The sequence below is a fragment of the Caenorhabditis elegans genome, chromosome V (genome assembly GCF_000002985.6).
Source record: "Caenorhabditis elegans chromosome V".
NCBI classification, from domain to species: domain Eukaryota; kingdom Metazoa; phylum Nematoda; class Chromadorea; order Rhabditida; family Rhabditidae; genus Caenorhabditis; species Caenorhabditis elegans.
Window position 1 is genome coordinate 14,983,015 of NC_003283.11, and position 22,079 is coordinate 15,005,093.

At 37.7% G+C, this 22,079-nt stretch overlaps 10 protein-coding genes and 2 non-coding genes across 14 annotated transcripts; 6 read left to right on the top strand and 6 right to left on the bottom strand.

Annotated features, from left to right (window-relative positions):
- The first annotated feature begins 1,878 nt into the window (after positions 1-1,878).
- F02D8.4 (Peptidase M14 domain-containing protein) lies at positions 1,879-4,558 on the top strand. The gene is made up of 10 exons (NM_074283.8): positions 1,879-2,005; positions 2,293-2,374; positions 2,423-2,540; positions 2,585-2,682; positions 2,732-2,833; positions 2,892-2,993; positions 3,185-3,586; positions 3,975-4,053; positions 4,100-4,187; positions 4,241-4,558. The coding sequence occupies exons 1-10, from the start codon at positions 1,932-1,934 to the stop codon at positions 4,440-4,442; spliced, it is 1,347 nt and encodes a 448-aa protein (NP_506684.3). The 5' UTR covers positions 1,879-1,931; the 3' UTR covers positions 4,443-4,558.
- On the bottom strand, positions 3,757-3,905 carry T01C3.12. Its single transcript, NR_070016.1, has one exon. It is a non-coding gene; the product is annotated as an Unclassified non-coding RNA T01C3.12 (non-coding RNA).
- cdt-2 (WD_REPEATS_REGION domain-containing protein) lies at positions 4,533-8,112 on the bottom strand. Its single transcript, NM_074284.7, has 8 exons — positions 7,980-8,112; positions 7,782-7,905; positions 7,585-7,729; positions 7,339-7,533; positions 6,827-7,285; positions 5,736-6,342; positions 5,007-5,309; positions 4,533-4,955 (listed from the first exon to the last, which is right to left on the bottom strand). Exons 2-8 carry the CDS (start codon positions 7,896-7,898, stop codon positions 4,733-4,735), a joined length of 2,049 nt encoding a protein of 682 aa, NP_506685.2. The 5' UTR covers positions 7,899-7,905; positions 7,980-8,112; the 3' UTR covers positions 4,533-4,732.
- A 41-nt stretch (positions 8,113-8,153) lies between these two features.
- T01C3.2 (Transcription and mRNA export factor ENY2) lies at positions 8,154-8,635 on the top strand. Its single transcript, NM_074285.4, has 3 exons — positions 8,154-8,257; positions 8,304-8,378; positions 8,422-8,635. Exons 1-3 carry the CDS (start codon positions 8,174-8,176, stop codon positions 8,557-8,559), a joined length of 297 nt encoding a protein of 98 aa, NP_506686.1. The 5' UTR covers positions 8,154-8,173; the 3' UTR covers positions 8,560-8,635.
- A 59-nt stretch (positions 8,636-8,694) lies between these two features.
- Positions 8,695-9,663, bottom strand: T01C3.3 (RING-type domain-containing protein). Its single transcript, NM_074286.8, has 2 exons — positions 9,124-9,663; positions 8,695-9,028 (listed from the first exon to the last, which is right to left on the bottom strand). Exons 1-2 carry the CDS (start codon positions 9,656-9,658, stop codon positions 8,871-8,873), a joined length of 693 nt encoding a protein of 230 aa, NP_506687.2. The 5' UTR covers positions 9,659-9,663; the 3' UTR covers positions 8,695-8,870.
- Positions 9,664-10,823: 1,160 nt separating this feature from the next.
- On the top strand, positions 10,824-12,193 carry fil-1 (Lipase). The gene is made up of 3 exons (NM_074287.5): positions 10,824-11,023; positions 11,072-11,778; positions 11,864-12,193. Exons 1-3 carry the CDS (start codon positions 10,917-10,919, stop codon positions 12,037-12,039), a joined length of 990 nt encoding a protein of 329 aa, NP_506688.1. The 5' UTR covers positions 10,824-10,916; the 3' UTR covers positions 12,040-12,193.
- Positions 12,194-13,521: 1,328 nt separating this feature from the next.
- irld-14 (Receptor L-domain domain-containing protein) lies at positions 13,522-15,136 on the top strand. Its single transcript, NM_074288.4, has 4 exons — positions 13,522-13,751; positions 14,079-14,281; positions 14,704-14,762; positions 14,806-15,136. The coding sequence occupies exons 1-4, from the start codon at positions 13,577-13,579 to the stop codon at positions 15,098-15,100; spliced, it is 732 nt and encodes a 243-aa protein (NP_506689.2). The 5' UTR covers positions 13,522-13,576; the 3' UTR covers positions 15,101-15,136.
- A 664-nt stretch (positions 15,137-15,800) lies between these two features.
- Positions 15,801-15,944, bottom strand: T01C3.13. The gene has a single exon (NR_070017.1). It is a non-coding gene; the product is annotated as an Unclassified non-coding RNA T01C3.13 (non-coding RNA).
- A 576-nt stretch (positions 15,945-16,520) lies between these two features.
- T01C3.11 lies at positions 16,521-17,015 on the top strand (the record flags this gene model as incomplete). 2 transcript variants are annotated; one of them, NM_001269707.2, is made up of 3 exons in its annotated part: positions 16,521-16,632; positions 16,680-16,807; positions 16,851-17,015. In NM_001269707.2, the coding sequence occupies 3 exons, from the start codon at positions 16,531-16,533 to the stop codon at positions 16,975-16,977; spliced, it is 357 nt and encodes a 118-aa protein (NP_001256636.1). The 2 variants fall into 2 exon arrangements, with proteins under 2 accessions (NP_001256636.1, NP_001256637.1); NM_001269708.1 differs by lacking the exon at positions 16,521-16,632 and having other exon boundaries at positions 16,701-16,807; positions 16,851-16,977.
- On the bottom strand, positions 17,004-17,527 carry rps-16 (Small ribosomal subunit protein uS9). Its single transcript, NM_001392664.1, has 2 exons — positions 17,374-17,527; positions 17,004-17,329 (listed from the first exon to the last, which is right to left on the bottom strand). The coding sequence occupies exons 1-2, from the start codon at positions 17,521-17,523 to the stop codon at positions 17,045-17,047; spliced, it is 435 nt and encodes a 144-aa protein (NP_001379167.1). The 5' UTR covers positions 17,524-17,527; the 3' UTR covers positions 17,004-17,044.
- A 111-nt stretch (positions 17,528-17,638) lies between these two features.
- On the bottom strand, positions 17,639-19,095 carry fib-1 (rRNA 2'-O-methyltransferase fibrillarin). Its single transcript, NM_074290.8, has 5 exons — positions 19,012-19,095; positions 18,915-18,955; positions 18,683-18,866; positions 18,085-18,635; positions 17,639-18,037 (listed from the first exon to the last, which is right to left on the bottom strand). Exons 2-5 carry the CDS (start codon positions 18,952-18,954, stop codon positions 17,754-17,756), a joined length of 1,059 nt encoding a protein of 352 aa, NP_506691.1. The 5' UTR covers position 18,955; positions 19,012-19,095; the 3' UTR covers positions 17,639-17,753.
- Positions 19,096-19,528: 433 nt separating this feature from the next.
- mut-15 (MUTator) lies at positions 19,529-22,053 on the top strand (the record flags this gene model as incomplete). 2 transcript variants are annotated; one of them, NM_001269709.2, is made up of 11 exons in its annotated part: positions 19,529-19,735; positions 19,785-19,852; positions 19,895-19,940; positions 19,988-20,060; positions 20,108-20,276; positions 20,319-20,794; positions 20,843-20,966; positions 21,012-21,117; positions 21,162-21,291; positions 21,345-21,615; positions 21,670-22,053. In NM_001269709.2, the coding sequence occupies 11 exons, from the start codon at positions 19,699-19,701 to the stop codon at positions 21,793-21,795; spliced, it is 1,626 nt and encodes a 541-aa protein (NP_001256638.1). The 2 variants fall into 2 exon arrangements, with proteins under 2 accessions (NP_001256638.1, NP_001256639.1); NM_001269710.3 differs by lacking the exons at positions 19,529-19,735; positions 19,785-19,852; positions 19,895-19,940 and having other exon boundaries at positions 20,044-20,060; positions 21,670-21,795.
- Between the last annotated feature and the right edge of the window lie 26 nt (positions 22,054-22,079).

Here is a 22,079-nt window from a genome sequence, read left to right on the forward strand (position 1 = left end):
CAAAATTTATTTTTATTATCCCATAGATACTGAGAATCTACAGTAACCAATTGCCGTTCGTGGTGGAACTCCAAATATAAACCTTAAAAATTCTCTGGAATTTCCAACACTTTTTGATACTTTCAGATCCCCATGTAATTTTACATATAAAGCACAAATATTAAAATTTTTCCCAAAGTGTTAAACCAAAAATTTTCGCAAAATTCTCTTTTTCGAAAAAAAAATGCTCTAAAAAATTGTAGATCAACTTTTTTCCAGTTCAAACTAATCCTCTGCAGCTGAATGTTTTTAAGCATAGTATTTAAAAGAAAAGATTTTTCGAATGACGTAGGTTTCCTTTTGGAGGCATCATTCACAAATGTTGATACTTTTCTCAACTTTTTGTATTTTAATCTGTTTGCTCTAACCTTCCCTTCCCCTGCGAAATTGTTTTTTTTCCAAAAAGAAAACATTGTGTCATCTTTCCAATACATTATTGTCAAAACCAAACATTCAATCCTTATAACAACTTATCACTGATTCTTTTCCGAACAAAAAAAGTTTGCCCCAACCCCTTCCGCCATTGTTCAATTTCAATTTTCATTAGAAGTAGAACAAGAACAATGTTGACGTCGTCACCGGTGAGACAGAAAAGTTTAACAATTTTAGAGGTATTTTCTACCCGCCCCCTTCTCGCATTGTCTTTGATTCAATCATCAAGACAGATAAATATTTCTCTTATTTTTGATTGCTTTCAGTTTTTCGCCGTTTTTTTCTGTCATTTTATTTTTAGAAGAGGAAGAGTTGCAAAAACTGTCACTATTACCGTTCATTTTTTTGTGAAACAATGGCAAATAAACTGTCTGACGGCAGGAGTGTGAGAGAAATGTGGGTTTTAAATACAAACTCTTTTTCTCTGTATCTATCATTGTCTACCTTTTGTCTAAAGTCTCTATTAACCTACTGATGATCAATTGACGCTAACTCGAGAATCTAGTTTATCAGGTAAGTTAACTGCCTAGTTTTGGAGATTTAACCTAATTTTTTGGTATTCGTCAGTTTCTATATATTGTCTCTTGAAAACGCGACTAGGTTTTTTTTTAGAAAAATATGTTAAATTGGAAACTCATTTTAATAGTCTTTCTTAAAAATTAAAGTTTTGACTATTGCCAAAATATTATTTACATAAAAGAAAGTCTTTATATTTAGCCAGTTGTAATAATTTTAGTTCAGTAAGCTAATGTATTTAATTCAATGAAAATCATACATCTGAAAATATTTTTGGAAGTATTTTTCTTACATAAAATTCGGTAATTTCGAACGCCAAGTTTGGCATCACACTTTTTTCAAACTATGACCTTGAATTAGAACCTTGTCGAGATCCCGGTTACACATTAATTAATACACTTTTCTGATCTTTGAATAACCTCAACTATTTTAAAAATCGATGGTATTCGGTAAAGCCACGTATTTTGAATAACTGTGAAAATGTGAGGGTTAAATGCTAATGTGCTGTGGGAAAATGGTATGAATAGTATCCACTTGTCAAACAAATTTCAGAACCAAGATTGAAACTTTCAGCACGGCTTTTCCAAAGTTTCAATATGAAATTTCCAACAAAAAACTCACGGGGAAATACATTTTAAACACTATTTTACACACGTCACTTGATATGCAGAGTTTGTTTCAAAATTTGAAATCGCCACGTATTTAAAGCCAATCTGACCCATTTGCTCTTTGCACTAGTGCTCCAGCTCAGATATTCCTCACCAGTTCATCGCTTTTCTCTTTTATTGTTTCCTTTCTTTTTCTTTTTTCTTTCTTTTTCACGTGTGTCAACGTTTGTCCCCTTCATCATCATCTCGTTGTCCATCGTTACACTCTCTCTCACTCTATTTCTTTTTTGTTTCTTCAGTGGAGGCGGTGAAGACTGGAGCTGGCTTTTGCTCCAAATGCAGGTCTTCCACCTACAACTTGTTCTCTGTCTGATTTGTGTAGTATCAGCAGAGTATAAGAATTATGACGGGTGAGTTGGAATTTTTTGCTAAGGCTTTCAGGCTTATGAATATAAGATTAGGTTTAAGGATTAAAAATTTAGGCCTAGCTTTTGACACTAAAGATGATAGGATTCTGGCTTGAAAAAATAGGTTCATCTTCGTAGGCCTAGATATTTTGGTTTAGATTTATAGGCTCAGTCATTTAGGCTTTTATTTTCAGGTTCAGTCTTTGTTAGTTTTTAGTTTTAGATGCAACGCAAATTCGAAAAAATACTGAGCAACAAGTTTAACCCATTTTTTGAATGATTTTTTTCAGGTTCAAAGTTCTAGAAGTCAATTATGGAAATCCACGTGTCAAAAACTATATTCAAAAGCTCGAGGAGCATCTAGGATTTATGGTGAGTCCGCTCCTAACCCAAAAAATCCTAATTTTTCCAAAATTTCAGCCAGATTTTCTTGGCGAAAACTGGAAACAAAAGCAGGCTCACTACTTCATTGACAAAGATTCGGTGGAAAAAGTGAAGATCAACCTGGCTGATAACAATATCACTTATCACATGAGAGGTACGAGATCTTTGTTTAGAGTGTAATGATTTTTACGTTTTTAGATGTAAACCCGCAAATATTCAAAGTTCGTAGAAGACGTGATCTCAATGGGGCTGTCAGTATACATGATGTAAATACGAGATATTTGAGTTATGACGAGGTAGGTGAATTGGAGGGGTTCTTTCAGAACTTATACATTTTTGTTTCAGCAAATGAAATTCTTGAACTCCCTTGCTCAACAATATCCGAATGATGTGAAGCTTCAAAATATCGGAAACTCATATGAAGGACGTTCTATTACAGCTGTCCGGGTAATTAATTTTTTATTTGATTCCATTTTTTCTTTTTTGATGACGTAGCATTTTTCAGATAGCAGATGACGGGTCAAGTAAGCCAATTGTTTGGATTGACGCAGGAATTCACGCACGTGAATGGATCTCATATAATGTGGCACTTTATTTGATTTATACGGTGAGCAAGAAACACGAGCTTGAGAGCTCCGTCATATATTATTGTGGCGCAGAAAAATGGGTTTTTGCATTGGCATTGGCATTGGCGGCAAATAATAAATTCATTTGGTTTTTACTAAAATTTATAATGATCACAGGCAATTTTTGCTTCTGAACATCCTCAAAATTTCGATGATTCTATATTTTCTGCAGATTGTGAGCCAGCCAGCTTATCGTAACCTTCTCGACTCTGTCCAACTTGTCGTAGTCCCAAACACAAACCCCGATGGATATGAATACAGCCGAACCAATGATCGAATGTGGCGAAAGACACGTTCTCGCTTCACAAACAGCCGATGCGCTGGAGCCGACGCCAATCGGAACTATCCATTCTATTGGGGTACACAGGGAGTCAGTCATTCACAGTGTTCGGAAATCTTCTGCGGTTCTCGTCCACAATCCGAGCCAGAAGTGTTGGCACTGACGAATGCGATTATAAGAGATGAGGAGAGGATTAAGGGATACATTGCGTTGCATTCGTACGGACAAGAGATATTGTATCCATGGGGACACACACAACGAACCTATCCAACTGATGTGCAGGATTTGATTCAGGTATTTTGAGTATGATCCCGGATGATAAACGTTGTGTTTTGTGCGACAAAAATACGGTGCCGGGTCTCAAAATGACAACATTTTGTTAAATATAAAAAGGTGTGCGCCTTTAAAGAGTTTCAAACTTTTGTTGCTGCAGAATTTTCATAGATTTTCTATTGATTTTATTCAAATGTGAATGTTTAATGCATACATATATTTTTATCGAAAAAAAAAACTAGGAAAACTCGTTCAAAATTCTTTGGCAACAGGAGTTAGAAGTACAGTAATATTTGAAGGCACACACCATTCTGTATTGAACAAAAATTTGTCGTGACGAGACCGGTTACCGTATTTCTAGCGCAAAAAACCGCGTCGATATAATATTCAAATATTATACTTTCTTCAGGTTGGTCGAGCAATGGCATCTGCTATCCGTGCAGTCAACAATACGGATTATACAGTTGTAAACTCTGGAGATGGCCTTTGTAAGTTCCCGACGATACGATTATTCTGGTAAACTTTATATTTCAGATCCTGCCGCTGGAGCATCAGATGATTGGGCAAAGTCTCGTGGAATCAAGTACTCCTACACCATCGAGCTCTCTCCAATTGATGATTTGTAAGTTATCCGGACTATTTTCTTTTTATTTTCACCCACTTTTCAATTTCCAGCACTGGATTCTCCCTCCCAGAAGATCGGATCAATCAAGTGTGCCGAGAAGCATTCCAGGCTATTCAAGTTCTCATGATCGAGGTCAAGTCCAAGTTCGGATTCAAACAAATGACGTCATCAACTGCATCATCTGCTCAATCGACACTATTACTGAATCGCTTACGGACAATCGGAAATCGTGGATTTGGTCGTGGGAGGTAGAAGTCAAACGGAGTAGCAGGAAGAAGAGAGGAACGGGTTTTTAAAAATGACATTTTCAGTTGTTTTGTTTTAATTGTTTCTAACAAAGGGTTAAAAATAAAAATTTTAATTTACTTTTACAGATTTTCACTATTTTACCGACGATGATTAGGCTTCGGGGATAAAAACGAAAAAAAAGGAACGTATTTACAGTTTAGAACTGATGAAAATGGGGAAGGGGAGTGAAAATACTTATGACATAGCAACATGGGTTGGGAAAGAGATAAAACAATTAATTCTACACACAATTTCTACTTTTTGAAGTAGTGTAACAGATTACGACTTGTCGGTCGTTTATCCATCGGTTTTCGTGGAGTCATTGGGATGGGCTTAGGCTTTGAATTTGATGGGCACGGAGATTGGGTTGAAGATGATTTGAGAACAAGTTTACGCGGAGAGTGAAGAGCGATCCGTTCGTCTTCGGTTATAACTTTTGAGCATGCTGATTCACCGAATTCACTGACACTTGGGAGTCTGAAACTTATAATATTGAATATTTATGACAAATTTTAATAATTTTTTCACCTCGCCCTTGTCACTGTTGCCACATTTTCTCCCTTGGTTTGCCACCAGTCTTCGATTCTCTTCTGTCCAGTCTTGCTCAACGATTTTCCGGAATCTTCAATATCAGATTTTGAAGATTCTCCTATGAGTTTTTTGACGAATGTATCGTAGACAAAGTTTGGCAGACCCTCAGTTGGATGCTCGTTGTAAAATGGATTATTCTTCTTCTTTTTGTTACGGATTTGTCGGGGAGTACGGTAGCCGACAAGATCCTGGTTATTTGAATTAGTTGGTTGAAGTGGTGATGGTGGGGAGAAAGATAATCTGAAATAATTTTTTTAGATGCTTACGAAAAGTGTATACTTAAAATCGAAAAGGTGCAAGAGCGCTCCACGGCGAACTGAAAACGCTCCGCCCCAAAATGTTGGGTCTCGTTGGGAATTGACGGCAAAATCCGCCGATCTCAAGGTTTTTTTTTTGATTTTTAAAATATTTTTCGTTGCAAGCGTTTAATAATTTTTTGCCGAAATTGAAAAGATATAGTAAAATGAAAAAACCTTAAACAACGAAAATTGTAGTTTTTTTAAGACGAAAATGGTTGAAAATTGGCGAAACGAACTGAAAACGTTTGGAATTACAGTTATGCCGCCAAACACCTAACGAGACCCAGCTTGTAGGGGCGGAGCGTTTTCAATTGGCCGTGGAGCACGCTTCCACGTCGATTGCATTTTTCTGATAAATATTCCTTACTTGCTCATCTTGGCTCTCGGAGATCTATTCAATCTGAGAGGTTTTGGACTATTTGTGCAAATTGATTTTAACGGGCTTTCAAATATAGGTCTTTTCGATCCTCGATTCTTCTGTGGTGATCCACTTAGTCCGGAAGAATCAGCTCGCTGTCTGGGTGATAAGGAAATACTATCGAAACACGACATAGCTTCATCAGATTCTTTTAGCTCAAATTTCTTGATTTTTTCGTATGAAAGTCCGAGCTCCTGGGAAGTAGTCGGGTAAGAGGTATCATCTTCGTCATTCAACTTCCATGTACATCTATTCCTAGGCTCTGACCAGATTCGGACGCCTCCTTCATCACAAGACATGAAATATGTTCCACGAGAACTCCATCCGACGTTCAACACTTGCTTAAGATGACCATCGCAGGAAAATCGCGGAAGTTTCGTTCTCCGCTTGTCAATATCATCCGGAAGTTTTCGATCATTCATGTAGTTGTATTGATCCTGAAGATCCCAAACAACAGCCCGACTATCCTCACTTCCACATGCGATCACATCAGAAACCGGAGAGCAGGCGACTTGGGTATAAAAGTTGTGAATGGTGGCGCCAGTGTAGGAATTAACTGAAAGTTCAAGGTTTTTTGTGTATTGATCGAGAACATGTGTCGGCAACGTGGTTGAAGCACAAGACATGGAATGCCACAAAGTAATGCTTTTATTTGTTTGTGACTTTCTCAATTGATGAGATACCAGAAATTCTACAAAATTGGCTAGTATGGCATGTTCTTCTAGTATTTTTCATTAAATTTAGTGCTAAAATATGGCAAAAAAAATTTGAATTTTCTGATATTAGCTATAATTTTAGTCGAAAAAAATTGAAAAGTGCTCAAAACTTGTCTTGAAAATTACCGGAAAATTCGGCAAACGGCGATTTTTGAGCACTTTTTCAATTGTCCCAGCTAAAAAATAAGCTACTTTCATATGAATCAAATGATTTTTTATACTCTATCACTAAATTTTAATGAAAAAATTTGTAGATTTGCCGCGGCTAAAAAATAAATCTGATTTTCTCTTCTGAGATTTCTACCCAAATTCGATAAACCTTACTCGGTGAAACAGACTCCGATGGAACGGAGTACTCGAAAATTGAAGAATCGGTGCATGACGCAAACAGTCGATTACCAAAACGATCTAATGTCAGACAAGTCACCCCATACGATTTTTTGTTGGATGTGGGAACTTTTAGAATTCTGGCTGGCTGGCCTTCTCCGTTTCTTGTCGGTTTTCGAATATCCCAGACTCGTATTCCACTATCTGCATTTTCTGAAGCACTTGCCACGTGATGCTCATCAAGAAAAAGAACACTTGTCACTTTATAACCTTCTATCGTTTTCGCTTTTGCTTTTGATTTAGGAGTTCCTGATGTTAATACTTTTGATGGTTTTGGATGTGCAGTCTTGTATGTGATAGTTGCCATTCGACAATCTTCTTCCATCTTCTTCACTGTGGATACTCGCATATCCCAGATTTTGACTTGGAAATCACGTCCACCGGTCACAAAAACGTCTGGAATTAAATTTTTATCACGAAAAATTTTTTAAAATATCAAAAACACTTACTAGGATCATCCGGAGCGAAACAGATCGACCGTACAGATCCTTCGTGTCCAAAAAACACTTGGGACTTTCGATCCAACGTAGATTGATTTAAATCCCAACATCGAATAGTAGAATCTCCAGATATTGAAACAATTTGCGATTCCTTTTGGGGAACACCTACAACGTCCATAATTGCACCATCGTGAGCGGGAAAAACTGAAATCTTTTTGATTTTTAAATTCCTCAATCAAGGTATGCTCAGATCACAATAAAGTTGCCGTTCTTCCAAAGGCACTGATCGATCTTGAAACTTGCGAACATCGAAAATTCCTATATTTCCCGGATCATCTCCCATGTACAAAATGTGCTCTTGATTCAAGTGAGGCGAAAACCTGGCTGTTACCCAAGTGTCCTGAAATACTATTTTTATGAAATTATCAGCGTATTCCTCAGCAAAATCTTACGTGATCATCGGTTTCTCCGGCCGGCATAGAATAATGTTTTGATTCTAATTCTTCATATATTGATGATGGATATCGAAGATATCTTTTTCTAGCTTTTGTTGAATGGAGAAAATCCATATTTTATCTGAAAAAAGTGAAATTTAGTTGAGAAAATGATAAAATGGTAGAAAATACTATAAAATGGTAGAAAAAAGAAACCTTTCGAATTCACATTTTTCGCGGATCTTACGACACTCCACTATTGCGCCCGCGTGTTGTTTATCGTAAATCGACACACCTTTTACATATTCTTTCTTTGTGTATGTCTTCGTTTTTCTCTTTAAAATCTGCTGTAAAGCATTGTTTTATTTTATTAATTATGTTAATTTTCAGAAAACTAAAAAAAAAGAAAAATGAACGACGACCTGATCATGCGTAAGAAGCCAGAGCAGATCGAAATGGAATTTCAAGACAGTGGAGAGTCGGCGCTTGTAAAAGTGAGTAAATTCGTAAAATTCGGTGGCATAATTCCAATAAATTTAGAGTACATTACTCAGCAGTCTGCAAAATAGTGAATGGGAGATCGCTGTGAGGAAAGAAGTGAAGAAGTTCTTGGAGGTCAGTTTCGTTCAAACATAATCGCTTAATTCTCATTTTTCAGAAAGCCAGAGATGACGTGAGTGCCAAGGAGGTTTTCGATGCTGTCAAGGATATGGCGAGAAGGGAAATTCCACAAGAAGCAAAGAAGAAGCTCTACGATCAAGTTCTCGAATTCGTCACAACTACTAACAAGAAATGATTCGCTTTTACGAGGAAAGAAATCAACTGTGATCTCATTATATTTTGTAAAATTTCTTCAATAAAAAATTGAACGCAACATGATTCTCATCGGTGTAAATTCCAATAACAGAACGGAGAATTTGAGGAAAAACATGACATGAAATGTTTATTGTTTCTTTTTTGTAAACGAAATCTAAATAAAATAGGTTAAAGGTGCAAAAAAAGGTTAGAGGTGCAAGTATAATACTATTTACAAATTCTCGATAAAACAATGTACATAAGAGTATTCACAATACAATAAGTGAGTCTTCAATGTAGAAATGGGAGCAGTTATTTCATGATGAATCGATTGCAAGGGCGATCCTCGAGACGACGACTCTTCCCAAATCCAAAAATGCGCACACGGTCAAAAGGGCATGTTGCGCTGTAGCAACCCGCCATCTTGACAATCTGATTGATGCAGAAGTCGCACAGAGTATGTCCACAGTCTGAAAATTTGATAGAATTATTGGACTGAAATTGATAAGAGTTCAGCTTAATAATCTATAATCAAGCAAGCATTTAAATCCGTTTATTTACTCACCCATGACACGTGGAATTCTTGTGTTCTCGTCAAACTTCTGGTAGCAGACGAGGCACTCGGAATATGTAGCGAGTCGGGTCTCGCAGTCCAGAAGCTTCTTCTTCAGAACAGCCTGCTCTTTCACAGATTCATGTGTGATGCGATTGAGCTTGAACGTAAGGCGCATCACAGACACCTTCGACTTGTTCGATTCTTCTTGCAATAATCGATGAGCCTCACGACTGGCTTCAAGACTTGCCGTCTCCTTCTTCAACTTCTCATCTTTGGCCTTGAGTTCGGCTGAAGTTTTGGCCAACTTTCTCTCCGTCTCATCTAGTCTTCGTTGAAGAATTCCATCCGTCCTGCTCGACATATTTGACTGAATGCTTCCTCTGACAGACAGGCGCTGGGAATTTTTCAATGCTTGAAGATTGTTCCGCTGATCCTTAATTTCTGCTTCCATCATGCGCATCATGCCAAAAAGTGAGGTCAACTTCGCAATTGCTTCCTCGAAAGTCGATACAAGCGTGGAAGGTGGAGAGCCACTAGACGACATCTTACCTGAAAATTAGAATGAAAAGTAAAAAATCAAAACGCAGATTTGAAGATACTCGGAAAATGGAAACCATATATTTTTTCTGTGCATATATGCACAGAAAAAATAGAAAAATCGAGTGAAACAATTTCTGAAAAAGGCTGTAAACTCCAAAAAAACCAGAAATGCGCCGAAAACACTCAGAAACGCTCAAGAAACTGGAACGCATAAAAATGAAAATCCAAGTTTTGCCGCCAGCCGCAATGGGTCAAGATCAAGATCAAAACACACTTTTTGTTTTTTTTTCTCGTAGTCCTTGTTTTTTCATTGATTTGTGTTCTTTTTGATGTAAAACTGTATTTAAATCATAAAATTAATGTGAAAGAAGTAAAATATCAAGAGAAAAATTGCGAAATAAAATAATGAATGGTTACCGTATCAGCGGGGTACTGTAGCTGAAAAGTTTCGCTCGTTCGTGCCAGTACCCGAGGTTGATCAAACAGCTTTAGGAAATGCACTTGATTCTGAAGATTATAAAAAATGCATTAAATTCAATAAAATTGAATGAATTTATTATTCAACTGATTTATTTTGATTGCTCATATTTATGTTGTTTGCTTAACCAAAAAATTTCAACAGAAATATATAAGTAAATATACAGAGAGATTTTACGCGTATTTTATCGTTTTGAATATTTAGATTAAATATAGACGAGATGCCAAATTTCCATAGATTTTTAACAGTTTTCATTCAGTTTTGAAGTGATTTATTCAAGTTGTTCAATGAATAAATGTTTTGTCAGTACTTTAAAGGCACATCCCCTTTTGCATTTAACAGAAATTTGTCGTGCCGAGAGCGGGTACTCTATTTTTGGCCAATAAAACCCAAAATTGTGCGTTTGGATAATATCCACTTTCAAAGTCTGTTCTCGAATTTAATAAAATCTTGTCCATATTCCTGTAGTCGTTTCAAACTATCATATGATAACTTAATACCCTGATATCAGTTACAAATTCATATTCTCCCAAAAAATGTCACAAACAACTTATCAGAATAACCAACACCAACACACAACTCAATGAAATCAAAATTTTGCCCGACCAGGAGTCTTAGTAACTCTGAAAACAATTGGAGAAAGTGTAGTTTAAACGAGAGCCCAGATTATCAATGACGGCATGACATGTGCTTCGCACCGTTTCGACAACTGATAAAACATGCACCGTTTCCGTATAAAACCCGGCATTAGGGAGCCTACACAACTATTAACTCGGTTCTTTGAATGCTTCGTCGATTCGTACTTCTTGGTCTTGTTTGCTTGTCAATTGTCAATGCAGCATCTGATGTTGCTGGTCCATTGACTGATGATTTTCAGAGTTGGCTTATAGCGTGAGTTACATGCTTTATTGTTTTAAAGCACAACTTTTGTACTTTCAGTAACGGTTACTCATCTTATGACTTTGTTCGAGCAGACTATGGAACTCAGGGAAGCTATGGAGGAAAAACTGCAAATGCTCCAAAAGCCGTCAACACTCCAGTTGTCTTTATTCATGGAAACTCTGATGCTGCACTTCATGTGAGCTCCGCTGCTACTGGATGGTCGAACTCTATCGAATACTTCCTTGAGCATGGATACACCGTTGCAGAGCTCTACGCGACGTCTTGGCAGGACACCAATGCTTTGCATGCAGCATCGAGAACCCATAATTGCAAGGATCTAGTCAGACTTCGCAAGTTCCTCGAGGCAGTGCTCGCCTACACAGCTGCTCCAAAGATCTCAGTTGTCACTCACAGTATGGGAGTTACCCTTGCCAGAAAGATCATCAAGGGTGGATCAGTCAGTGCATCTGATGGTTCCTGTGATTTGGGTCTTCCGTTGAACAAGAAGGTCGAGGTGATGATTGGAATCTCTGGTGCCAACTACGGACTTTGCAATTGTGAGGGTGGAAGTGCAACACTTGAAAAGACATGTAACAGAGTGAATGGTCTCTGGCCAGGAGATTCTTGTGGATTGAACTACTTGGATTGTGGATTGACACCTCTTCCATGGCCATGCAGTGGTGTCAACTATTCCTCATTCTTGATGCAACTCAATGCAGATAAGAATAAGGAGGGAGACTACGTATTCAGCATGTGGAGTCTTTGTGAGTTTCAGAGTTTCATAGTTTCAATTTCAAAAATCCCATTTTGATCAAAGAAATCTAGTGCCAACTAATTTATTAATTTCAGCCGATGATCTTATTGAATACGGAACCCAGGTATGGGGACGTTCAACATGTTTCATTCCGACTTCTGATGGAAAAGTCGTCTACCATGTCTATACCCATATGGAGACCAAGGAGTTGACCTATGTGGATCAATACCAGATGGTCAAATACAAGACTATCCCAACACCAACTGCATAACCATGTGTAGTTCTTCCATTTTTCTATATACATATATACTTTACATGTACTACTAGCCAGTGTGCCATATGAATATTCTGACTATTACCGGTAGGAAAATCCTCTTACATTTTGATATGACCTCTTTTTGATTACAAATGAAGATTAGACATTTTGTGTGTGTTGAACTGGGGAGGAAAATGTGATGACAACGTGATATGGGAGCAATGATAATCTGTTCAGAACACGAAAAAGTTGATTGCAAAACGTGCTGACCACACATTTTTGGAGAGACTCTGACTTGTTGAAGAAAAAAATGAGAAAAAATAAACAAAAAATTGACAATTTGACAAGATAACTCTTGCACCTCATTCTTCGGTGAATCGGTGTTTATTGATGTCGGCTCCACGAACTCTAACTGACGTTGACGGCACTCGAGTCTAATTTACCAGAAACTGCTCAATTTTGGCAGCCTACAATACCAGGGCAAGTACAGTAATCTCAATTAAGAATAATAGATTAACATACTCTCATAAGTTGATACATCACTTACTTACTATTAGCTACTTAGAGCTAAGTAAGTAATGTATGAATTTTGCTTGAATTTTATTGAATAAGTCAGAACGGTGGCAGTGACTGAAATAAAACCTCACAAATATTCACTAAAGACGAAGAAAAATGAATAAAACCTTTAAAAACTATTTAAAATTCTTTTTACAGTAGAATAGTGCAATTTCTTAGGTTTGGTCAGTCATCATTTTGAAAATCGACATAAAATAGTTTTTTTTTTTTGATTTTCTCAATTCAAATTTTGATTTTGAAAAATTGTATATCTCAAAATTGTAGGGTTCAAACATACACTATAGCATCAAATTTTCTAAAATTAACTTTTTCGAAAAATTGGAAACTTACCAAAACTTTGACAGAAACCGTATGGAACCTATGTAGCTTAGAATTGTTTTTGTTTTAACATGATACTCGGTCACTTTTTATTATTGAAAATGTATTCAGATATAATTTTCAGTGGCTCTACTATACTTTTACCATACGAATCAGATGAGTTAACCGGAAACTACATCAATTGATAAATTATAAAATAGCATTAGAAATGTTTGTCCACTCCATTCTAAAGACAAATTTAAAATTTTATTTCTTTTCCATTTATTTAATTATTCTTGTAAAATGGCTATTCTCTAATTAGTTTTAAACAATATCCAAATTTTGTGAAGTAAAACAAATCTCGAAGATAACACCGAGATATCTCAAAAACAAATGTTCTGATGATTTGAAATATTTGCCAAGATAGCTGAAACCTGAAAAAAAAAACGATAAACTCCACTGCTCTTTTCTATTTATTAAAAAACGTATTTAAAAACAAATTTAAACATTATTAAATAATAAAATTTTCCAAAAAACGTGTTCAAATAATATTCAAAGAAAAACAATTAACGGTTTTTTTTCACGGATATGAATTAAATTCACCGTTGTTTCCAATTTCAAATCATTACCAATCTTCATCGATATTCACATTAGAATTGTCGTCCGAATCAACAATAACATGCAGATGAACCTGGCTCAATTGATAAAACTATTACTTGTTGCAAGTTTTTTTGTTCCGTCAGTCAATGGAGACAATGAGAACAAGTGTGTTCCGGATGATATTGCCACATTGCCGGACGACTGTTTGACCATTGAAGGCAAGAAGCTGATCATCACAGGGAAAGACAGTGAGAGTAAGTTTCCAGGGTTATAAGTGTCTAGCCTGCATACGATCACCTGTATCGTACCTACCTCTTGGTAATTATTCGGTCGGAATGGCTCACATGCGGAGAGGTGGGCAGGCAGGCACGAAGGATGACGTGGCTGCCTATCTGACTGAAATGGATTAAAGGATTGTGGCAATTTCTCATTCAATATTGTGAAAGCAAGGCGTCTACAAATGCACAAATTTTTGGCATTTGGCTTACGAAGAGTCACACTCATAAAATCAGCGTGTGCCTTTAAAGTTTTCAAAAATTAACAATTGCCTATAACATCATGAAAACGATTGTCATTTTCAGTGGATAAGGTGCGCAACAAATTGAAACAAGTTCGTCGAATCGAGAGCGGACTAGAAGTCGATGGTACCGATTTGGAAACGTTTGATCTTCTACCACAAGTCGAACAAATCCTGAATCCAGACGGTCCTGCCATTATTTTCAAGAACAATGGGAAGCTCCAGAGAATCCTAATGCCGAAGTTGCTGGCTTTGAATGGAAAAGACGTGAGGATTTTTATTGATATTTTATAGAGTACATCTTGGGTTGCAGCTATTTTTAAAGACACATGAAGATTCAAGAATGACCGTGTCAGAATCGCCATGTGTCGATTTACGGGGTTTCTGTAATCCACGAGGAATAGGTTTTTGCTATGTTTTACTAGTTGCTTATATTTCAACTCTTCTCTTTTGTCAATGCAAAAACATTCAATCATTCTCCTCGGGGAGTACGCAAGCTTCGTAAATCGACACAAAGCCGACTTCGAGGTTTTCTCCAAGAATAAGCACCCGGTCTTGAAGCGAAGTTATTTAACTCGATTTTTGAAATTGTATTATACAAATAACACAAGAAAAAGTAAAAGTAAAAAAGAAAAAAACGAAAAATTCCGTAGGCTTGCATAGATACTCCTAACAATAATTTATTCCAGGAAGATGTGCAGTTTGAGAATGACAATTTCCCATCTGCAGCTTACACGGAAGTCACCTCGTAAGTTGAAACTAATTGAATGATTATTTGAAATTTATTTCAGAAGTCGTGACCTGTTAATACTGGAATCAAAGTCCCGCGCTTCACACTCACGTAAAGAATGCTCGGCGGGCTTCTTTCAATTCAAGACTGAAGAATCATCTGGCATGAATGCAATTGTCATCGGACTTATCATTGCTTGCGTCATCGCTTTTCTGGCAATCATTGGACAAGGATACTTCATGTACAAGCACTGGAATGACAATGATGATTCGGATACATCGAAAAGATCAAATGAAGCGTCCGAAAAGTTGCCACCAACTGCTGGAAGTAAGATGGAAGATCCGAAAATGAAGTGAACTGCACAGAAATAAAATAAATTATTTTTAAAGTGTTTTCTTCAGTTAAAAAAAGTAACTTACAGATAGCAACTATGAATTTGAAAATTTCGTTTTTTTCAGAACTTTTTCAGAGCGCAAGTATTTCAAATCGCAATTTATGTATCACCTAAACCTGCGCAACCCTTTTTCACTACGAACAATATGTTTCCAAATCGAGAAGTACGATACCTGGTTTCGACACAAAAATATTTATCAAGTGCAAAATTGCGTGCGCCTTTAAGGATCACTGTACTGTCAAAATTTCAAATTTTATATTTTGGTTTTTAATCCATGACATTTTATGCGATTTCCGTTTGTTTCAATTGAACAATTTCAAAATTTTAAGGAAACATAAATGTCTTACAGAACCGAAACGTTGAGAATTACAGTACTCCTTAAAGGCACACACCCTTTTGCAGTTGACGAAATTTCCGTGTCAGGACCGCACACCGTATTTTTTTAGCAAAATTTTGCGTCTGGATAATAATTCTTTTCGGATCTTCCACGTTTCCTCTGAAAATTTATATTCTGAAAAATTTATTATTGTTAATTTAAACAGTTTGATTTGTTTTCTATACACTACCGTTCTGTTTTGTTGAGTATTTATAAATAAATAAAAAATATATATGTTCTATCAATAAATAGTAAAAGCAGGTGCAGTGGGCATAGAAAAAAGACGAAGCATCTGCTGTCCATTGTGTAACCTTGAAATAGAAGGAGAAGGAAGAGACAGTCTAAAACTGACCCCATCGCATTTGAAGACGTCCATTTTCGAAGGGGAAGGTCATGCACCTCCATTCTTCTACTACTTTCCATTCAAACGTTGAAAAACTTTAAAGTTCACATGATTACTTTTTGTTTGTTTTCAGTTTATCGTTAATCATCGAGGTCAAAATTCATTTCCGTTTATCAATAAAATGATATATATTGTTTTTATTATTTGACAACTATTCCTATCGAGATAATAAATAATAAAAATACTTTAGTCTTATAACTAGCAAAACTGATAAACACACCCACATCAGCTTTGCCTTTCTCTCAAATTTTTCGTTCGAATTTTCGTTAACAGTTACCCACTCATTTTCTCTAAATTTCTGATTTCTTCTGGGTCAATGTCATTTGTCTGTTTTCGTATGTTCAAAACAAACTGTGAACAAAGTATTCAATCTTTTTCCGCATATCAGTGTTGTGTTTGATTGCAGTTCCTGAAAAATTGATTAATTGGTTTTTCAATCTAGCTCAATACTAGTTCACAATTGAAAGAAGCAGAGAAAACTGTCAAATTAGCGATTGTTGTATGCTGAACTCTGCTCAAACATTGACTCCACTGCAATCTCTCTGTAGATTTACTTTCTCAATTTATATCCAGTCTAGCAGAAGGAGCATATCTTAATTTCAGATATTTTATAATGCGAATAACTGCCATCATTATTCCAGCCTGCCTGATTCCATGTTTAGTATCAAACACTGAAGCATCCTTAAAAGTCTACACGCAGGAATGCATATCAAAGGTTTGAAATGTTTAGCTCATCCTGAAAAAATTCTGCCAATATTTCAGGCAGACTATTCGTCATGTGAAATGTTCAACTCATGTTGTGATTTTCGATGTAGTCGTGCTCGGCAGAAGAGATCAACGTGTACAATAAACGGAACGGGAATCAGCGAAGTTCAAACTGAGTGCATTTGGTGAGTGTTTCTATACCATACCAGAATAAGATTGAATTTTAAGCTCTAAACCAATACAACAATTCGAAGTTGCCTACACGAGAAAAACTAAACACTCAAGATTGGACCTCATCGCCGGAATACTATTCATTTTTGTCCTTGATATGCTTTTGCTCAGCTTCACTTTCTAAATCTTTTTAAATTCGATCTCATAAATCTTTTTTTTCAATAACAATTTTATTGTGCAACAAAAAGAATTTAACGGTAAGACTTCTGGTAGCGAGCGCGGGCTCCTGGTCCACCGAACTTCTTGGACTCACGGCGTCTTGGGTCAGCAACCAAAAGGGACTTGTCGTAAGCGGCGAAGATGTTCTTCAATTCTCTCTTGCTCTGCTCGTCAACGTACTTGTGGTAGTAGGCAACGAGAGCCTTGGCAAGGGCTTGACGGACAGCGTAGATCTGGGCAACGTGTCCTCCACCGCTAACACGGATTCTGATGTCGACATCCTGGAAGCGTTCCTTTCCGACGAGGAGAAGTGGCTCCTGAAAAATACAAGTTAGTTGGAATTTAATGTCGGAACAAAAACCTGAAGCTTGATGCGCAGGATCTGTGGCTCCAAGAACTCAAGTGGGCGACCGTTGACCTTGATAAGTCCTTGTCCCTTTTTGCAGTGAGCGACAGCGGTGGCAGTCTTCTTGCGCCCGAAGGTCTGAACCGATTGCACGGTAGACGTCATTACCCTGTAATAATATATTAAACAAAGAACAAAATAAAGGTTACAATTAAAGTAGAATAGAAATATCGGCAAGGTTGAGAACCAAGTAAAGATAAAAGTAAAACATCCCTAACATGACAGCATCAACAACATTTTATTGGGAAACAAGTAAAACAAGTGTTAACGATCAAGATGGAGGTATACATGTAACAAAATAACAAAACAAAAAAATGTAACGATGATTTTGGAGATCAGACCTTCTTTCCCTTGACTGGGCGGTAGACAGCAACCACGACAGCGTGGTCTCTCTCATACGGCTCCAGGGTTACCTGCTCAAGTGGCTTGAACTTCTCCTCCTTCAGCTTGTTGACTTCACCAGCAAATACAGCCTCGGGCTCAGCAGTACTGTCAATGCAATTAGCTTTGATAGAGATGACGGCATGTCCACCGTTGCGAAGGAAGTTTTGGGCATTGAGAGCAACAATACGAGCTTGATCTGGCTGAGCAACATCAGAAAAGATGACATCGACCATTCCTGTAATATAAATATTAAACACAAAAATGCTTAAATTTAATACTTACCGACAAGCATGCGGTACTTGTGTGGATGTCTGGCATCTTCGACAATTGGGACAACGTTTGGTCTCTTCTTGGCAACTCCCAAAAGGTCACGTCCAGATCTGTGAGAGAACTCAACAGCATAAACGATTCCTTCTGGTCCAACGACGTCAGAACAATGGGAAACAGTAGTTCCAGAAGCAGCTCCGAGATAGAGAAGTTTGGTTCCTGGCTTGATGTGAGTGTTCTCCAATCCTCCCATGATGGAAGCAGCGAGCTTAGAACGGAATGGATTCCACACACGGTACTCGATTGAGCCAGCTCCGTCATCGACGGACACTCTCTTCTCTCCGTACACGGACTCTCCCACAACCATGTTCTTTGTGGCAAGAGCATCTTCCTTTCCTTTCACGATGAATACTCCACCGAGACGATGTGGTTCGACAACGACAGTCTTTCCTCCTCGCATTCCACCGGCTCCTCCGCGTCCACCACGTGGTGATCCTCTTCCGCCTCTTGGAGATCCACGTCCTCCGAATCCTCCTCTTGGTGATCCACGGCCACCAAAACCACCTCTGAAAAATTATCGTTTTGATGGCGAACAGAATTATAAAACACAAACCGATCACCACCGCCTCTTCCTCCACGGAAACCACCGCGGTCTCCACCTCCGCGTCCTCCTCTGAAGCCTCCGCGATCACCTCCACCGAAACTGCCACGATCACCTCCGCCATATCCTCCACGACCACCGCCTCCAAATCCACCTCTGCTACCACCACGGTCTCCACCGCGTCCACCTCGGAAACCTGAAAAATAATATTTATAATACGAAAAAATCCTGAAATTCAGTTTACCTCCGCCGCCGCCGCCACGATTGAACTCTGGACGTCCCATACTACAAAAATCGATTATTTAACAAAAACGAAAAGCGAAATTACGAAAAATACATACCTCAGCCGTGGGAGAGCCGAGTAAGATTGAGAATTATCCCATTTCACTTAGAGTCATGGATTTAAATCACGCTCCAGTCGATCTGAATCGACTAGAATCATCCACTATTCTCAAATCTACTCTTAAAATCCAAGAAAAATTGAGAAGAAACGAACATTTCAGGCAAAAAATGACGAAAAAAAATTTGGGCGAACCAAAAAATTACGAAAATGGAGAAGACATTGGAGGGAACTACGGTGGAAAATGGCAATCGCTGCGAGACCTGCACAGTGGAGCGCACTTGCCACACAACCGACACTTTATCGATTCGCAAGCAAACAGCTCGCGTAGAACGAAATCAGGCAATTGTAGGCGGGGCTTTGTTCTAAAATTGAAAATCAAAGCGATATGAAAGGTGGTTTTGATTGAAATATGCAAAAACGTCAAGCAAAAAAACAGGTTTTAAATTATGATACTAATCATGGCTTCGAAAAAAGGTTGAAAACTTGATAGATGTTTCACGTTTCGTTGTCTCAGAAACCAGAATATTCCGGCCGATGTTTTGAACGCAGCGAAACCGATTCCCATTCTGTTTATCGATTGCTGGAGCGAGTCGAGCATTGAAAAACACTCCGGAGTTGTTCAGATATCGCGCACGGGTTTAAATAACAGGATTTGAATGGAAGTATTTAGATAAGTATCAAAGAAATGGATAACTCCAATGGAATCGGCATATGTAGCATGGGTGACAATTTTTGATGAGCTAAATGGGATATTTATTTTATTCATTTCAGGTGTCGTGAATGCTTTTGATCTTGATGGATTGGGCAATGCAAGGAGATCATGTTTTTCGGTCAAAGAAGTTGAGATTAATGAATGACTGCAATTATTTCATGTTTTCCAGGCTCGAGCGCATAACCCAGAGTGGGGACCGGCAGCTTCAAGAGAAGGTTTGAAATATCATACTAAAGATACCATCGAAATTAATACTTTGAAGAAGTAGCGTATGTGAGATCGTCTGAAACCGGGTCGCTGCAAATAACGAGGAAGCTGATGAAGTTTTCAATCAGGTCATTCGATCCCGTCGTTAATTCTGAAAATACATTCATATTTTCAGTGGCCGCCGAGGCTACAGTCCATGGAGAACATTGCAAGATGCTTTATATTGCAGTCTCGGGCGTTTTCACAACGGCGAACATTTGTTTTGCATTCATTCAGGCCCAAATCACGAGTTTTACTACGGACAACCCATCTTGCACTCCATCGACAGATTTCGTTCGCATAGGGTTAGCCAAGCTAGTGGAAGTGATAACTGATTCTAATTTCAGAAACCGTTTCCGCGATGCATTATTATAACTACAGACGGTAAACGCTCGAAATCTGTAATGAGAGGCCTACTCAACAAGAGAAGAAGTTCTAATTCCACTCGTCCAAATACACATATAACAAATCTAGACACAACTGAGCTGTCAAATGAATTCATGACATCGAATAGATCTAGAGTTTTCATTGGTTCATTCAAAAAAATCAAAGAGTATATCGATAAGCTGAAGAATGAAATGGAACAGTTGGATGATTTTATATCTGTTCTACGTTTTGTTATCATTAATAATGCCGAGAAGTTGAAGGGGAACAGTGAGTTTGCCGACTCACTCGGACGTCTCGCTCAAACTTTTGAAAGTTCTTTGACACGATTCATCTTCGCGTATCATTTCTCAAGTTCAGTTGCCTCGTTAACCGAAACACTCGAGTTTTGCAAAGGTAAAATGGAAAGACCTGTGCTCATTGAAGCTGATAATCCGAGGTTCGAGCAATATTCGCAAAATTTGTGCTATTCTTAGAATGTTTCCAGAGTTCGTGATGTATTTTCCAATATCGAATGCAAGTTGGTACGTCCTATCAGTGAAATTGCTAGTCTACTTCCGACCCAGGAGAGCACACTTGAGAATAATAATATAAGTCCCGCAATTGTCTCGGTAACTACTGAGTCTAAATTTTGAATTAATCTTTCATTCTTTCAGCAATATTTGACCGAATCAACACAAAAACTGAAGATACTAACCATGTTGATCAAAAAAGAAAGAGATGCAAGAGCGGCAGATAACGGTAGATCTGGACGGAGAGACAGTGAGTTGATATGAACTATAAACTCGGTATAAAATTTTTCTCAGAACCCCGCCGTGAACGCATTCTCGTCATAACACGAACGACGGAAACATGTATTCGTGTGATGATGTACCTGAGGCTGAAAATGCAAACTTTAGCTGTGAACCTTCGTTATAATATTCATAAAATTACAACGTATGTTCAATTCTAAATAGTGTCCTTTTTATTCCATATTTATTTTTTTGCAGATGCGACTCCGAAGAAGATGTGGAAAAACGAAACTTTGAGTTTCGCACGGGTAATCTCGATGTGCTTGTGATCGACTGGAGATCAATTCGCGCTGTTCACCGAGGCGCCGTCGACACTATCGTTATGTTTGATTCTCCGCATCCACTATATTTTCAAACAATTATGGAGACGGAGTTGCAGAACCTCGCTTCGATTATTGGAGTGAAACTGAAGTTATACATGATTATCGACCAGAATAAGGACTTTCGCCTCGTTCGCGAATATTTAAAGGTTCTTTTTCTTTCTCAAAATCGAAAGATTCAAACAATCATGATAATTTTTCAGTTTCTCGAATGCAACAAAACACGAGCGCCCACGTGGTTCCGCGATCTTTACCAAAAATACCTGGCGGATCGACAATCGAGAACAACTGCAGCTGTTGCAACTGCAACATCAGCTGTTCCTGTTTAAATATGTATTTTTCTTCCAACTTCTCAAAAATTATTTTCCCCATCTTTGTGCTGATTTATTTGTTTCTTTCCGTCCCATTCACACGATTCTTAATTTTACTGGTTTTAAACTTTTTGTATTTTGTTTTTTTTTGTAACATACAATGTTTTTTGAATTCGTGTTTCATATTTCTTGTTTTGAATCCTATGGTTACAGCTTCATTCAATTTATCTTTCAATATCTTATATGACCTATTTTAAATAATCATTTTTGATGATTTTTCGAATACTTTATTTATTTTGCAG